This window comes from Vanessa tameamea, chromosome 5 (assembly GCF_037043105.1).
Source record: "Vanessa tameamea isolate UH-Manoa-2023 chromosome 5, ilVanTame1 primary haplotype, whole genome shotgun sequence".
NCBI classification, from domain to species: Eukaryota; Metazoa; Arthropoda; class Insecta; order Lepidoptera; family Nymphalidae; genus Vanessa; species Vanessa tameamea.
The window spans coordinates 13,001,814-13,019,939 of NC_087313.1; the positions used below are offsets into that span (position 1 = coordinate 13,001,814).

General features: G+C 30.4%; 2 protein-coding genes across 3 annotated transcripts; both read left to right on the forward strand.

Moving 5' to 3' along the window:
- The first annotated feature begins 313 nt into the window (after positions 1-313).
- Positions 314-4,734, forward strand: LOC113404522 (bifunctional phosphoribosylaminoimidazole carboxylase/phosphoribosylaminoimidazole succinocarboxamide synthetase). Its single transcript, XM_026645450.2, has 8 exons — positions 314-530; positions 1,150-1,353; positions 2,543-2,800; positions 3,017-3,142; positions 3,229-3,314; positions 3,755-3,923; positions 4,009-4,226; positions 4,408-4,734. The coding sequence occupies exons 1-8, from the start codon at positions 512-514 to the stop codon at positions 4,603-4,605; spliced, it is 1,278 nt and encodes a 425-aa protein (XP_026501235.1). The 5' UTR covers positions 314-511; the 3' UTR covers positions 4,606-4,734.
- Positions 4,735-5,516: 782 nt separating this feature from the next.
- On the forward strand, positions 5,517-17,786 carry Uck (Uridine-cytidine kinase). 2 transcript variants are annotated; one of them, XM_026645453.2, is made up of 6 exons: positions 5,517-5,725; positions 7,900-8,159; positions 8,390-8,529; positions 9,257-9,354; positions 10,756-10,804; positions 17,073-17,786. In XM_026645453.2, exons 1-6 carry the CDS (start codon positions 5,534-5,536, stop codon positions 17,213-17,215), a joined length of 882 nt encoding a protein of 293 aa, XP_026501238.2. In that variant the 5' UTR covers positions 5,517-5,533; the 3' UTR covers positions 17,216-17,786. The 2 variants fall into 2 exon arrangements, with proteins under 2 accessions (XP_026501238.2, XP_026501236.2); XM_026645451.2 differs by lacking the exon at positions 17,073-17,786 and adding an exon at positions 11,455-11,754.
- The last annotated feature ends 340 nt before the right edge of the window (positions 17,787-18,126 follow it).

The window sequence follows — 18,126 nt, forward strand, 5'->3', positions numbered from 1 at the left end:
TACAATAACATACGCTTATTATGATTTTTTTTAAATATCTGAATAAGACACATGAGACAAACAAATTATTCTATTTAATGTAGTTTTTTGGATATTTCACAATATAGTAGTTTTAAAATAACAAAATATTATGTATAATATAGAATTCTGTAATAATAAAAAAATAAAGGAAGTCCATGAAAAATGTATTTCTTCAAAAATAATTATTATACTTGAAAATTAAAAACAAACCAAAACACTTTATATATTGATATATTATTCAAAATCAAAATCAATTTTTTTTTAATGATTAAACTAAAGGTCAAAATCGCGCGTACACACTATATTAACTTGTTATCAAAAGTGGTCAGGATCTCAGCCGTCAAACTAGTGCGTAGACAAGCACGTGGTGTTATTTCTGATGCTGGATAAAACTTTATAAAAGGCACCGGCTTTACAACAGACCTGACGCGCGTTCTCTCCTCTATCGTCAACCCGCTTCATAACCAAAACTAACAAATTCATTAAGAAAATGTCTATCCCAAAAGAAGGTAAGTTTTTGTCATTGCGAGCTACATAGTTAATCCGACTAAATTGTATTGACTAGTGTTGTGCGAAATTACCTGCGAACTTCAGGTGTTTTTACATTGATGTAATTGATGCATTTTCTTTGCATGTATAGTATTTTTTGCGCGAGTTTTTTATTTAGCGCCTTGTAACAAATTATTAATAAATATAATTTTTATTTCATGCATGTATGTAGTATTATAGTAGTGATGCAATAATTATATTACGAGACCTTGATAAATGATAAACTACTGACTCTTATAATTAACCGAAATTAGTTTGCTGAATTTAAACCAACATGCCAATTTTTTAGCTTAGTGGGTTATATAAATTTTGTTTTATTTTACCGTAATATAAAATTATCATTGATTTATTTTATACTGTTAATAAAACAATATAAAAAAACAAATAATAAAAAATAAAAATGCAGAAAGAAGTGATGATAAAATTATAAACTCATATTGTTAAATAAAATTCAGGTGATACACATATTTTTACTATATTGTGATAAAAAAATTTTTTTTTTATTAAATAAATCTTAAGTTATATTTATTTTTTTAAGCTGCAGATACCTAGTAAGTAAATAAATTTTATCCTTTCCAGTTGGTGGCTATAAACTCGGCAACCTCATAATTGAGGGTAAAACCAAACAAGTCTTCGACCTCCCTGAAGTTCCTGATCACTGCCTTCTACTCAACAAGGACAGAATTACAGCTGGCGATGGCGTTAAAGCACACGACATGGAGGGCAAAGCCGCCATATCAAACCAAACTAATGCTAAAGTCTTCGAGATACTCAAGGCTACTGGTAAGTCTGAAATTATAGCAATTTTCCATCCGTTTAAGTAATAAATTTCAAGGTAATATCATTATAAAAAGAAAAGACTAATTTTAGGTATTATTTAAAACTTAAAGCAGTACGCTTTAGATAATTATCTAATCAAAAATGTGTCGGCATAAATTGAAATGTTAACTTGGATTAGATTCATACCTACATAAAAGTGTATAATGGTGACAGATGAGGTTTTAAAAACTGCTATAGATGTAAAATACATTGTCAAAAAAATATAAACGTAGAAGATTTATGTATCTGGCAACCCTAAATGTAAATAATCGAAAATGTATGGTGTATTTCATTACTGATAATTCTGTTGACTTTCGTGACCCTTAAGTAGAAAATAAAACGTGATAATCTTTTGCACGTTATTATTATGAAATAGTTGTGTTGTATTACTTCATTTTAAATATAGATACCGAATCGCGATGTCAATAGTCCACAACACAGTCACAAATGATAAAGACTGTTGATTAAAATTTGTTTATCGACATATTTTTTAAAGCACTCATGTATTTCGATTGATCGATGATGATAACTGGAAGAGGCCTATTCTTATTTGTTAGAATTCTTGTGACAATGTGTGGCTGCGCACTATTTTTCGAAATATCATAATTATGTTCATCATGATAAAACTTCGGTTAAAGCTAATTATTACCTGATCATATTGTTAATCTTAAATATTAGTAAGAGTGTGAAATCTTTACTTTTTATTGTAAAATTAATTTATAACAAAAACTATTGCTATCAATATATAAAGTTCAAACGTTTTAATAAATGGCTAACTACTTATTTACTAAGAAAATGAAATGGGGACTCAAGAAAATAAAAATAATATTATTTAACATACCCGACCGAAACAATATTTATAGTTTAGAACGATTATAAGCCTAAATTATTCTATTTAAAATTACGAAATTACGAATTTCCCCAGGACAAATATTACAAGCCACATTGAAGAGAAAGAGTGGCATTGAATTTGAAGGTAGTTCGACAGAAATACCTCATCATGTGTTTTATTCGGTGTACAAATATTTATTATAATATTATAATTTTTTTAAATATTAGTCATACAATAAGCTCTATTTTAATTCCATGATTATTACTTTAAATGATTTGTTATAAAGGGCGCCTGAATAATTTAGTTTAATACTCATTTTAGGTATTAAAACCGCCTTCGTAAAAATCGCTTCGCCTACCGCTTTTCTTTCTAAGAAATGCGATATGGTTCCCATTGAGTGGGTCACAAGGCGTTTGGCAACTGGTTCGTTTTTGAAGCGCAACCCTGGCGTATCTGAAGGATTCCGGTTCACTCCACCGAAACAGGAGACCTTCTTCAAAGATGACGCGAACCACGACCCCCAATGGTCAGAAGAGCAGATCGTGTCCGCTAATTTCAAAATTAATGGATTACTTATTGGTAAGTTTCTATTAAGCCGTAAAATATTTTCTTAAGATATAGAAGTAAATATATACATATATATCTATATGACTGCGTATCTTATTATCGCTAAGTTGCGGTCCTTGGGTATCCTAGCAATTGCTTATAAAGTTATTTCAAGTGCTTAGTATTCATGAGGAATATATGAAATGGTATTTTTATTGAAGAATAATCAGGTGATCTTTTCTTCCACAGGTCAAGATGAAGTGGACTACATGCGCAAAGTCACAATTTTGGTTTTCGAGATTTTGGAAAAGGCTTGGGCGTTGAGAGATTGCGCTCTCATTGATATGAAGATTGAATTTGGAGTAGATAGTAATGGTAATGTCGCAGTAACTCATTACATCATTCTTGAATAATGTGCGTTCTTGAAGTATATACTAGACTTACGCCCTTTTTCTTTTCAGGTAATATTCTTTTAGCTGACGTCATTGACTCAGATTCCTGGAGGTTGTGGCCTTCTGGCGATAAGAGACTGATGGTTGATAAACAGGTATTTAATTATAATATTATCCTTAAACCTATAAAATTTGCTTATGAGGCAATTAGTTGAACAATGCTGTGTCTTCTTCTTTCGAATGTCAAGTCAATGACAGACAGAGGAATTAGTGTTTAACTAAAAGTCCGCTAACAAATGGTTACAAGTAAAACTAGTAATTAATTTTTCATTACATTATATTTATTGTTTTGACCCGATTACCTCTGCACTCCATTATAATAAAATCCGGAATGTTAATTCAACTAAAGTCACGGGTATTGTTTAAATAATCGTTCAAATGTTTCCAGAAAATTAAAAATTTAAATAAGTATATAGGTTTGGAATCCTGTGTTTTTTATTTTATTTAAAACCAAGGAATTAAAATATCTATATACCTAGAATGGCCAAGCTAGATTTACCTGAGTCTTGGATAACAATCTATTTTTTATTTTTAGGTGTACAGAAATTTGGCAAATGTAACAGCAGCCGATCTTGACACAGTAAAACGTAATTTCAACTGGGTAAAGGATCAGTTGGATCACTTGAAACCAAACGTACACCACAAGGTTGTCGTGTTTATGGGCTCCCCGGCTGATCAGGAACATTGCCAAAAGATTGCTAAAGGTTTTTTTTTGTTTCTTCCAAGATAATTTGTTTTGAAAATGATGTATATGATATTGTCACATTAGACATATATTTATTCTTATAGCTGCACGAGAACTGGGCTTAGACGTTGATCTTCGTGTCACTTCCGCTCATAAGGCAACTGAAGAAACCCTTCGTATAATGCAACACTATGAAGACACACACGGGGCCCTGGTTTTTATAGCCGTAGCTGGAAGATCAAATGGCTTAGGACCAGTGCTATCTGGTAACACCTCATACCCTGTTATCAACTGCCCTCCACCATCGGATAAACTTGTTCAGGTTAGTATGAAACTTTTGTTACAAAACTACAATAAAAAATTGAATTAAAAAAAAACCATTAATAAAATATACCAAAAATAATTGTCTGGTACTGTATGGCCAAACTTAAAAATATTTTTAAAAAGCAATCAATATAGTACTTATGTCTTTTGATATTTTTAAAATATGTTTATGATTTTAGGATATCTGGTCATCCCTCTCGGTGCCTTCCGGCTTGGGTTGTGCGACAGTGATCTACCCAGACAGTGCAGCTCTGATGGCTGCTCAAATAATCGGCTTACAAGATTACCTGGTGTGGGCCCGTCTTAGAGTTAAGCAGCTGGATATGGCCGCTGCCCTTAGAGTTGCTGATAAAAAATTGAGAAATCTTAATCTTTAAGTCTGTTTAATGTCAATATTTTTCTTGATGTGTCTTGTTCAGTATTGTAATTAGGAGACAGTGGAGAGATGTATTGACATTTTACGAAAACCTATCATTCCATCGAATATTTGAATAAAGTTTATATATGATCCCGTAATTTAATTGAAATGACCTAGAATAGCATTAATAGCAAAATCAATAATCAAGTAAAAATAATATCCTCAAAATTGAGGTAAACAACTAAAGATGCCAACCTCATTTACGGTGCACGTTTTGAAACCGGTAGACAATTTAAAGCAAAGATATATTACTGAATTAAACTAGTTGGAGTCAGTGTGATAGATGGAATGTTAATAGCAATATAAATGTAATAAATTGCTTGATGAACTTTAGCAGAGCTGTAGCAGATTAAATGAACTGTTTTCTCCAAAAATGAATGAAAACACACATGTTTCAGCTGCGCCTTAAAATTTGAATGAATATAAGAATAACAGATGTTGATTACTAAAAATTAACTGGCAACTCTTTTTCAAATTATATTAATTTTTTAATTCAACTTTATTGTGAATTTAATCTATCTATTGTATATATTGTAATATAGCTATTCTAAAAAACAGCTTAATATGAAATAAACAAGTAAAACGTATTTAACAGTTTGCAATGTGATATATGTGTGGGTGTGTCCGATAGCATCGATTGTATTCTGACTTATGAAGTAAAATTTACAAAACACCTGTATATATATAATGTTTTCTTAATTTAAAGAAATTAACCAAAATAATTGGTTAAACAATACATTTAAACTTTAAACGAACTGAGAAAAGGTCACATCTTCAAATGTTATTTGACAGTAAAACGAATTATATTTTCATGGCCAATGACAGATAAATTAAAAACGTTTTATATTTTTACTTTTTAAGCTTAACTCGTAAGCAACACTGTAAAAATGTCACTGTCAGAGATCCTTCAAAAGGGTCGTGTTGCAGTGAATTGTGGTATTTTAGGTGTAAGAATATCTAGAAAATACATTTATACCCATAAAATGAGTGAGAAACCAGCAGAACACACTGCAAGCAATGGCTTTGAGAGCAAAACTCCGTTTCTGATAGGAGTAGCAGGCGGTACAGCTAGTGGCAAGGTTAGTGATCATTGGCAATTTTATTGATTTTTGCGTCGTTTATTTCATGACAAGGTGATTATGCAACGCAGTATATCAAAATTGGATAGGTTTAATTTACCAAAACACACTACATTACAGATTTCACGGTTATTATTAGACACGGAGTGTTGTTGCAGAGAATGTGTACTAACCTCTTCTCACTCATACATTGTTAGCAAATAAACATCCGTTAATATACTAAGACACTTCTAGATAATATTTCTTGTTTTTATGCGGAGATGATAAAATTATATCCTCGTTGTCAATTGCAGTAATAGATTGTTAGGCATTAATTCACTCGTAAGATTGTTTTTCTTTAAGTCATACTGCCATTTTAGTAAAAATATTCTAAATATTTTGTTGTTGATTGTGATTTTTCGTTACAATATAGAGTAATAATTGTCACCACATACTATTCATAATGCATCAATACAATATATTTGCTAAGAAGCTTGAATCAATTAAATTAATTATGTATCAGTATACAGAAATGATTACAACAATTGGTAAAATTTAATTGATAGTCTTTTAAAAATTCCTAAAATAAAACATTCCTAATTAAATTAATAATAATGAAATAAGTCCATTGAACTGGATCTGATACAAATATATCTTTTTCCATAAAATAATAATAATGATAATAATGTGTCTATTTCAATCAAAGGTGGAGTAAAGACATATAAACAACTTTGAAATTGAATTGATATAATATCACTACAGTAGGAAGTGTAATAATATCATATAAGTATATAAATCCTTGGGTTCTGCACCTGAACTCTTGTATTTGAATTTTATAGAAAAAGTGGTGTTTCGAATATCAATAAAGTTGTTATTGGAACTATGCAAGTAAAATTTGTGTCAGATGGCCTAGTGGTTTGAATGCCTGCATAACTGATGATTCCGGGTTCAAACCAAGGCAAGCACAGCATCTACTAAATTTTCATGTGCTTAATTTGTGTTTATAATTTATCTCATGCTAGGTGGTGAAGGAAAACATCATGAGAAACCTGCATATGTCTAATTTTAATAAAATTCTACCATATGTATATCCACCTAACCGCATTGGAGCAGCATGGTTGTATAAGATCCAAACCTCCTCTTCAAAAGTGAAAGCAGGTCTAATGCCAGCAATGGGATATTTAATTTCAGGCTATTTGTTTGAGTAAAATTTAAGTAGGTAGTAATTTAAGAATAATATTGTATTATTATTGATTATTGATGTTATATAAATCAAGTATGTTTATACCCAACTCGACATAGCATTTTGATGATTTCAATGATTATTTGATTATTCAAAGCTTTAGAGTGAATCATGTTCTTTTGCAAGATAAATGCTTATTAATTGTGAATATTGGTGATAATAGTTCAGTTTTACGTTCAGTCAAGTGTCTCTGTTTAATAAATTAATTAAATTTGATATGATCTGAGGTCACATGGGTAGTGTAACATTTTGCCTTTGAATCCTATATAACATGGAACTTTCTATTGATATTGATAAACAAAATCTATAACCAGAAATAAACGCCTCAGACAGTAATAAGATTTCATCATCAATTCTGACTCAGTTAATGGATTTTGAAAACTGAATTAATATTCGAACAGTACAACATTCATATATTTTTAATGTCTGCTGTTAATGAGGTAAGTAGTGAACTTTTTTCAAAATGTGAATTGGTAAAATATATTTATGTATTTATTTTTTAAGTAACTTGTAATACTTAAAATCTTCTTAAGAAATATAGAACCTGTATTGAAATTTGTTAGATAATATGACAACAAATTTAGATTATTATGATGAGAAACGAATGCTGTAAGAATAGTTAAAATATAAAAACTGCCAATCTTGAATTCCTGAGTTCAAAACACAGTTTGGTCCAATAAAAATATATTGAATAGCTAGGTCACAAAATTATCAATAGCAGCTTGGAGTTTGGAAGTAGTTTGTGCTTTAACTGCACCTAACACTTTTAGTCCTTGCCCTAAATTTCGTTTGGTTGTTTTAAGTCTTCCCATCAGAATAGATAGTGCATTTGAGCCTTAAAATATTTTCTGCTCAGTTGCTTTCCTTTGTGAAAGGCCGCCGAGGCCGATAGTCACAAAGACGTGAAAAACAATCTTATTGGATTTTTTTCAATAAAACTTTAAATATTTAGTCAACAGTATGCCAAAGGATCATGGAGAAGCTTGGACAACAGCACAAAGAACAGACTGAGAGGCGAGTAGTCTGCATCAGCCAAGACTCCTTCTACAGAACACTAAAGCCATCCGAGAGGCTGAGAGCTGAACGTGGACAGTTCAACTTCGATCACCCGGACGCATTTGACGACAAGAAACTTTTGTCAATACTCAAAGACATACTCGCTGGAAAGAAAGTTGAAGTACCTGAATATGACTACATTTCGAATTCAATAAGGTTAATAATCAATTCGAATATCTTTTAAGCTTTTTTTTGTATATGAGGTATATTGTTTATTTCAAAGAACCTAGATTTTGAAAGGCGCTTCGGTTAATATATCTAATGTCTAGTGTAATCTTTATGTTATTTTTTTTTTATATTTCGTGAGGAAATTTGCTTTGCTTTGCAACAAAAGAAGCGAGGACAAGTATAAGACATGGTATTACTTTAATATTTTTCCTCAACAGCCATCGTTCGCATACCATTTACCCGGCGGATGTGGTGCTCATCGAAGGTATCTTGGTGTTCTACTTCCCGGAAGTCAGGGAACTTTTTCACATGAAGCTATTCGTTGACACCGATTCGGACACCAGGCTTGCAAGACGAGGTAAGCTATGAAATATCTAGTAATTACTACACTCGTATTTTATGTTTTATTTGAATAAGAAAAAATTAAGAGCCTTCAAGTGTATTTTAAAATTATGAAAAGTGTGATTGTCATGCTGCCTGGAAATAAAATATGCGAGCTCATCAGAATTAAGCTCAAATAAAATAATAAACATTGTGGTACGTCCGTACCATATTAAAAATGATTTGAATGAATTTATATATTTAACGATGTTCGTGCTCCGATATATTTGGACAAAATTGATATTTCAAATATTAGAAATAAAAGAATATTATTTGATCAATAATAGATATTTTTCTTATGTTATCGATTGTTTTAGCTGTCTCTTTATATAATTATGACGCTGACTGTATCTAAAATAATCCATAGAGACACACACACAGTACAGTACAGCTACAAAATACAGTAGTGATAGCACATGGATATCTTATCAAATTTAACATTGTAAACAATTACAAAATATACTGCATCTCTCTCTCTCTCTCCCCCCTCCCCTCTGTGAATCTTTTAGCTGTACTTCTCGGATCAAGGTATTTTCTTTTGCGAGCGGCTAGTAGTTTTTTTAATTTGAGTATCGATAAGTACATGAGTGTAATGCTTTTACATTAAAATATGAATTTGTGTTAAGAAAAAAAATTGGATATATTTAACACGAGTGCGCTCATAAAAACAGCGTAATGGAACATTAATACTGTTGTACTTCCAGTGCCGCGCGACATCATGGAGCGCGGCCGTGACCTTGAACAAGTTCTCAACCAATACATGAACTTCGTCAAGCCGGCCTTCGAGGAGTTCTGTCTTCCCGTAAGTCATTCATTATTAAATTCTTACACTTTTCGAATGCCAAACTTCAAAGAGCGAGATGACGTAAATGAAGCCAAGAACACAATCGCTCTAAACAAGATTTTGTCCATTGTCTGGAAGTTACTATTGACGCTAAATTAAGTATTCACCTTCACAACGAAAGTAAGCGTATATCTGCACGTAAGATCGACTTCATAACTAATAATATCAAACCATTTTAGAAATTTAAATAACATAGAATTTATATGCTACAGTCGTTTGGAATACACAATATCATTTAGATAGAGACGATTTACAATATTATATTTTATAAGAGTATTTTGTTGATGATTTAAATTATATTTCGTTTATTTTTTTTATATATTATAAGTGAAACGTAAATTTCATTGAATTCAATTATTACATTGTATGCGGTTTATGTAGAAGAGCAATTACTGAGTTTCTTGCACTGACGATTATTCTTGGTAGAATTTACATTCCGAACCTGCGAAAATGTTACATTTTAATTTTAAATAAGTAAGGTCTACTCGAATAAAGTATGTTATTTGTTTGGAAAATTTATATTGAATGACAACTGACCATATTTCTCCCTGATTGAAAAAAATATCTGTTGGAAAAAAGATCAATCAGACCGATGTCGAACATGGTTTTTCTACAAGAACTTACTAACGGACCTGTAAAAAACTCTGACTTGTTCAGACAAATATCTCTTCAAGTTCCTACTGATATCTACTCGACCTCGATCCTCCCACTTCACTGTTCACCCACAAACTGTTCAGTACTAATCTCTGTAGCTGTTCTTTGATACTTCGGCTAAGCAGATTTTTGACGCACAGAAAATTAGCCGTTAACAACGACGCTTTTGAATTGTTTTCTAGCAGACTAGTAATCTTTAATGGTAATATTATTAACAGTAAAATAAGTCCATAGTCGTTATTAATATTCTGTTTAAAAGGATTGTGTTGTGCCGATACACGGCGCGAGTAGGTATTTTCAAAAATGCTATATATTTCTCATACCTTTTGCAGCTACCCGTATCATGCGATACAGATATTGCAAGTCTTAGAGGCAAATTGTAGGTATTTGCCTCCAAGACTTGCAATCTGTAGTAGTAGTAGCATAGTAGGTATTTCCTTTTTGAGATATTATTTCGGCTGATAACGTTTTCATCCCCCCAAACCTTTACGAAATGAGACAATTTTGGTCTCATTAGATTTAGTATACTTAAATCTAGATATGTATGACTTTCTTTTTTAATTTTTTTTTTAAAAAAAGAACAAACTGACGAAGAAGTTTTTAAGTCAAAGATATATATATTTAGTATTTAGAAGCTTAATACGTACGCAATATATTCATAATAAAAACTTACAACTGTCTAATAACTTTTTATCGTTTTTACAGACGAAGAAATTCGCCGATGTCATCATTCCTCGTGGTGCAGATAATTTTGGTGAGTTGATTCGTTTTTTTTAACATTAATGTATTGTTTTCATTTAAAAAAAAAGTGTCTTTTAATGCACCGTACTCTATTTAAAAATAATTAAAGTATTAACATATTATGTTATATGTTTCCGCTTATTAGTTTATAAAAGCCTCTTTGCATCCTGTTCAAAATATTCCCCAATCCGACTTAACGACATATTTAGGAATGATTGTTAAGAAAAATGCGCGTAATCCTATAATCACTTAGTAATATCCAACTAAGAATGTTGTATTAATTAAACACAGTTAAAAAACCTTAGTTTTATCTACAGATACGAAGTAATGTATCAAACTCAGTGTAATATTCGTGAAATTATAAAAACGACGTTTTATTCATAAACATATTATATGTACGTTTAAATAATTTGTTACATATTAATTTCAATACGATCGACGTCAATCAGAGAGAAGTGACAATGTTTGCTTAATAGGTGTACAGATTATAAATGTTAATTTGAACAGGTAAGTTTAATTTAAGGTCATAGCCACTGCAATAAGCGCGTCACGTCATTCTTAAAAAAAAAAATCCCTTCTTGCAGCGGCTATGCTCTTATGTAGCTGCTAATCTAAATTCGACTTTATGAATAACGTTTTAAAGTCGATTTTCCGTTGTTGCAGTGGCTATTGATCTTATCGTCCATCATATATGGGATATTATGTATAAGAAGCGTCCTGAGATAAACGGATGTAACGGACACTTGGAGGTGGATGAAGCTAACGGGAGGAGGATGTCCGGCAGTTCTGAAGATACACTGAGTCGATAGTTCTGTTATTAAATGTTTGGCAATCAGCGGAAAAATGTCCCAAATTGACTGTGGAGGTATTTTGTCTAATACAATGTATTTTTTTTTTTATATTTAATTATTATAATATGTATATGTGTTATATACAGTGGTAATATACATATTTAAGTTTAAAGATGAACGACCATTCAGGTTAACTAAATGAAGATGAATTGTTTTAAAGTATGCTTAAATAAATATATAGAATTAATTTGTTTTAATATAATATGTAACTTTAATATAAAAATGTTGGCATAATAACTCAAAAAAAGATATATATGTTTTAATTTTTTCTGTATATAAATAGGTATTGAATTTTAACTGATGCAATTTTCCAATATATTTATGTCAATAATATACTTAATGACGTATGTGCTGTAAAGTAAAAGCCTGTAATTGTCCCAGTATTGGGCTTAGCCCTCGCTTAGAGGAGGAGGACCACCCTGCTCCAATGCGAATCGATGGATACACATTTGCCAGAATTTCATTGAAATTTGACACGTGCATGTTTCCTCACGACGTTTGCCTTCACTGGCGAGCACGAGATGAATTATGAACGCAAATTATTATTGTATATCTAGTATGTTGGACTAATCTATGTATAGATACATACATATATATACATATATATAAAGATAAAACAGCTTAGTACGATTTTCTACATTGTTGACGTGACCAATGATGAGTTTTAGTGTTATCAACAAAAGAAATAATAGTAGAAAAATAAGGTATCAAACGTACAAACTTACATCTGTTTTGAAAAATTTGTGTTATGGATAATGGAGTACTTTCGTCCACTGAGCGAATACTTACGTATGTCCATACTAATATTATAAATGTGAAAGTAACTCTGTCTGTCTGTTACTCTCTTGCGGCCAAACCACTGGACCGAATTTGATAAAGTTTTGTATGAAGCAAGCTTGAACCACAAGAAGGACATAGGCTTTTTTATCCCCGACACCTAACGACCAGCCCCTAAAACGCGAGCGACCCAATATAAAAGATATATAGTTAAAATATAAATAAGCAATGTAACTAATTCTTAATCTTAAAGAGTTAAGTTTTTCAGAAAACTCAAGATGTGCTGAGAGTACAATACTGATTTTGACATAACATAAATAGACGTAGAAGCTTATATATTGCACCGACTGAATTCTTTTTTAAAGTTTGTGAAATCATTAAAGTTCTTGCATACAACCCCCTCCAAAATTACCCCACTAATATACCCTTCAAGGTAAAAAAGTATATAGCGGTTTTCCGTCCTTGGGGTTCAAGATTGCTTTCTACTAAATTTCATTAAAATTCGTTAAGTTGCCAACAATTCATAAAATATGCCTGAATGGTCTGTCATCGACATCAAAATGTGAGAAGGCGAAATTCCTAATCTGTATAAATTGACACGGATTGAATAATCAATCTTCGTTGATTGTATTCCTAAAACTAAGTTGTGTATAATTGTGTTTTTTTTTTTTAGTTAACTATTTTCGGTCGAATGCATTTACATTTTTTTTTTAATTTTTTTTCTTTACTTAATAATGAATATCTATTTTTAATCTATATATATATATATATATTTAATTTATCGCAAATATTAATGTCAAGTGGTGAAATATGTAACAAAGTACATATGTATGTGATCTATTAATAAAGCTATCCCAATGTTGGATGGTACAATACAACTATTATTTTTAGTTATTCAAATAATATCAAAGTCTGAAGCTGTCTCAGCAAAATTAATATGTATACATTTTGCACAAATGTTTATACACAAAATATCATTGATATATTCCATAAACAAATGTGGACTTGTGGTCATAGACTATGGATAGTTTGATGTAAACAAATACAACGGAAGCAAGCTTTTGAAGATTTTATTTCAAATGTTCTTGACGCAATGTTTATTACATAAAATATATATTTAATTCATAACACAAAAGATTGCATTAAAAGTCAAACGAAGATTATCTATTCTTTAATAAATTTATGAAATAAATACTGATAATAATTCATATTGATGACTTAAGTAATTATGTCATACAAATCACAATAAATAGCTCCTATACAAATGGTGACCTCTTGGAGATGCCACTATAGCGGCATTTTCCAGTTGAGAAAAATGAGCCTAGCATTATTATAAGTGCAGGTAATGAAAAAGAATCAACTAATTTCAATGATAAAGTATTGCTATTTCTTTCTTGTGTTCGGAATTAAAAAAGAATGGCAACTATAAATAAAATAATGTATAAGTGCCGTCAAATTAGTTTAGATTTTGTGTACAATGGAAACCACACTGTTTAATACGCTATAATTTTTAATTATTATCATTGTATACTGTGCGTGTCCTCGAATAACATTTTAGTTTGATTTCCGTCATTTCTAATAAAAAGCTTGTTTTCATTTTCTCATCTTTAAGAATTTATTGAGGATGCTACTATTCAATTTAAAGGGTTTATCTGATGTGATTGAAAATCGCCGCAAGAACTGGTCCATTAAAACCATTTATACAATTTAATTTAAGGTCTGTGGGCTAGACGAATTACATTCGACAATTCGAAGCAGATCCGTCTTAATCCAGGGTGCGTACAAAAAAGGCGCCTCGCCTATTGAAGGTCAAGTTAGACCATTAGTAAAGCGCCTCAGAAGGTCTCTTAATTATCTTTGTTTTTTTTGTGAAGGAGGGGGGCGACCCCTGGTTATTATTCAATATAAGAATGGGTAATTTTATTTAATAATTAAATTTTCTGGAATATTCTGTACTAATTATATGATTAATTATTCATTACTTCTGTTATTCTTAGGCTATTTGTCGAGGAATGCTCGTTGTACCCACGTAATTCATAGATGTCGAGCATTGCCCGACAAACTAATGTAATTGGGCCTAGAGTGTACCATGAAATTACATATAATACTTTTCAATATCGAATTTTAAGTATACTGTCTACTACAACTAGTTTTATATACTAATGAATATATTATTTTGAACATTTCAAATATGTATTCGTCTTTTCCAATGTATTATTTATTAGTTAGGATGACATAATTATAAGGCTGATACAAATCGTAGAGTAAGAGAAAGGTGTTCAGTAATTTAATAATCAACTAGTACGAAATAGATTCAACGTTAAAACTAACCATTTAACATTTAATTCGTTATTATTTTCAGCTAAAATGTAAAAACGATTGATAAATACAGTCAGACCCATTTGTTCGGATTCCGTTTGGATTACTGAATGTCCGGATTAAACTAAAATAAATTATATGAGCACAATTATTCATCTAATTTTATATTTGTATAGCTAAAACTTCCAAAGTTATGATTTGCAACGGTTTTAAAAATACTTAATAATAAATCAGTGACTCGTGTGCCATTTTATATGGAAACATACACAGCATAAAAGTGTCAACAACAACTGTGCAAAGTTTTAGCGTATTCGGATAAACGGTATAGGAACACATATCGGACAAACCATCAATTCATTTTATATATACATACTAAGTGAGGTAGGATTAAAAAAATGTTCGAATGTTTTGCATCCTGTCCTCGTTTACCAAATGTCCGGATAAGCAGGAGCTGTATAAAAATTTGAATATAATAGTTTCATGATGTACTATTGGTATTGTGTATGCATTTATTTATTTCATATCAGTCTTCCAAAGTTGTATTGGAGTGTAAAATTTTCTGATGTGCATTTAAATATATCTCAAAGGATAGCACAATTTTTTAAATTCATATTACATTTTGAAAGATAGTTTTGAATGGTTGTTCGTAATTCTAAAATAAATGCCAATGTTAATTCATTCTCAATAATAACTATCGATTTATTTCAGTTCATATAATAAGTTTTTTTTTAATAGCGTAATATATCGCTATTGTAATATTTGTTTTCCAATATTAAACATTGTAAGTAATAAACTTTGGGTTTGTTTTTTATTTTGTTTATTTCGCAACGACTTTAATCTATACAGCCTGCGCCTGTATAAATTGTCTGTTTAAATTCTATTTATCGGCATTTTACCTAAAATAAAATGGGTTTCCATAATGAAATTTCACTTGTACATGGAGTTCTGTATATTATGTCTACTAATATTTATTTGAAATTGACCATTACAAAGAGCCTATTTAGTAATCTATGCGATCTCCATCCGAATTCCGATAAAATCGTATGTGATAAAAAAAACCGTTAAAAAAACCTTTTAAAGTTTTTATTCTAAGATTGTAATTTAAGACACTATTACCTATATTAATACTAAGCATTAATTACACTATTACCTATATTAATACTAAGCATTAATTAAAAGCAAAATACATTATAATATGAATATTTTTACAGCAAAGCTTCGAATGTTAAAATTTATTACGTTTAAAAACAAACGTATTCGTGTATAAAAAAAAAAAATTAAAATTTCGGTCTGTCATAATGTGTACCTAATTAGTATGACGTATCCTATTGTACCTTGTTTTTTGCAATAATGTACTAAATTGTAGTATTATTTTTAAATATATATGTTTTAGTTTATTTTAAAAAAATTGTTACCATAATAATCCTGGTAGAAAGAATAGAAATTCGTTAAGTATAATTAATTATGTATAATTACAAAAAACTAGGCTCTATGTCAAAAACCATTGCCTAATGCGCTAAATGATACAACTTATTTCTAAACATAAATACACTCGAATAAATAATAGAAAAAAGTTTAACAGGCTCAAATATTTTATTATTAAATAAATATTTTTATGAGTAAAGTAAACGTATCCTAATACAAATATGATAAAATGAAATTAAAAATAAATGTGTTCGTTAAATTCATTGATGCACTAAATATTATTTGCTTTAGTACCTTGGCGTACTTACCAGATATTAATTTTATTTAAATAATTATACGTCATTTAATGAGCATGTTCTTAGACTTCGTTTTTTACTTAAATATAAACAACTGTCAAATCAAATGTAATCGAGTGTTATAAGTTAGCACAAATCTGAAAGAGTAAAATTTGAACTTATTTGCATATTGTAGTACTTTAGATTAAGCAACAATTGTAATAAGCCAACTTAAGCCAACAATTTACAATAATAAAGTGTTTGCAAAGGAACCTTGTTTTATTTTATATGTTGATATTCTTAATTCGAAACACATCGAGATAATCTAACTTATAAAAAAATACAAAAAGATCTAGGCAAAATTATAACTAAAGTATGGTCTTAAAATTAATTATAATCTGCAATACAAAACAAACCAGCACATACGCATACAAAGGCTGACTAAAATAAAAGAAGTTACCACATAATAAAACAAAAAACAAATTCATATTATCTCGACTATCGAGACTCGAACCTTAACCCCGCGCCCCGAAGAGCAGTGTTCTTACCAATACACCATCTTCATTACTTCTATACAATATGAAAATTGACATCGCAGTTTTGTCTTGACATAGTTTATTTTTTTACTTTGCAGTTGCCATCGATTTGATCGTGCAGCACATATCAGAATACTTGAAGAAGAATTCTTCGGACAAGGTGCAGTTGCAGCTGTCGACTCTCGCGCCCTCTGTGCCCAGCAGCCCGCAGCGGAGCGGTAAGGGAGGGCGCCCTCATTAAGATAATTAACTTTATTGAAGAAAGAAATTATTGAAAGTTGAAATGTAATGAGACTGGTTTGACTAGTTCATACTAAAACAACCAAAGTTTATGTAGTAATGAGAGTATCGTTTCAAAGATATTTTAAGAAGTGGCAACATTATGAGATTTTTTTCGAGCGGATAATAGGTGACTAATTATTTTTAAACATTTGCTATATTAAGTAATTCAGAGTAGAATTCATGCAAAATTTTAGAGCGATTGTGCCTAGAGACGTCAAAGTATAGTAAAGAGAAGATTCTAATGAATATAGTTAAATTGCTTAGATTTTTCACTAAAACGCACGTTTAAAATCTTATTAAATAAAATAAATAAAATCTCCAGTTAAAATAAATAACTTATGCTCTATTCACACCAAAAATAAACATTACACTTAAAGTAGACCATGTTAGTATGATACGAGCTCTCTGCTCTATAGTTTATGAAAACTGTCGTAAGCTTAGCCCTTTTGACAATCAGCGGAACACGATGCACTCGGCTGTATGCGATACGATGTTACGACTCGAGACGTTGAGAGACAACTGGCAATAAGATTATATAGACATAGGTTATTTATGTATAACCTCTTATAGCACATGGAATACTTATTTAGTTTATTTTACATGTATTAGAAACAAATATATTACTGAATAGATTAACAGTATAATAAATAACACACACAAATTAAAGGTTAATACATACTAATATACTTATTTCTGCAGATTTATATAATAATTAATTGGCAAAAATAAAATTCGATAGTATCGATAGTCTATCGATAGTATTGTCACGTGTCAATACTTTCAATAGTATTGCAAGAAACATTACTTTGAACCAATATTGTTGCTCACGGAGAGATATCGATACTATCGATAGTATTGATCACAACGATA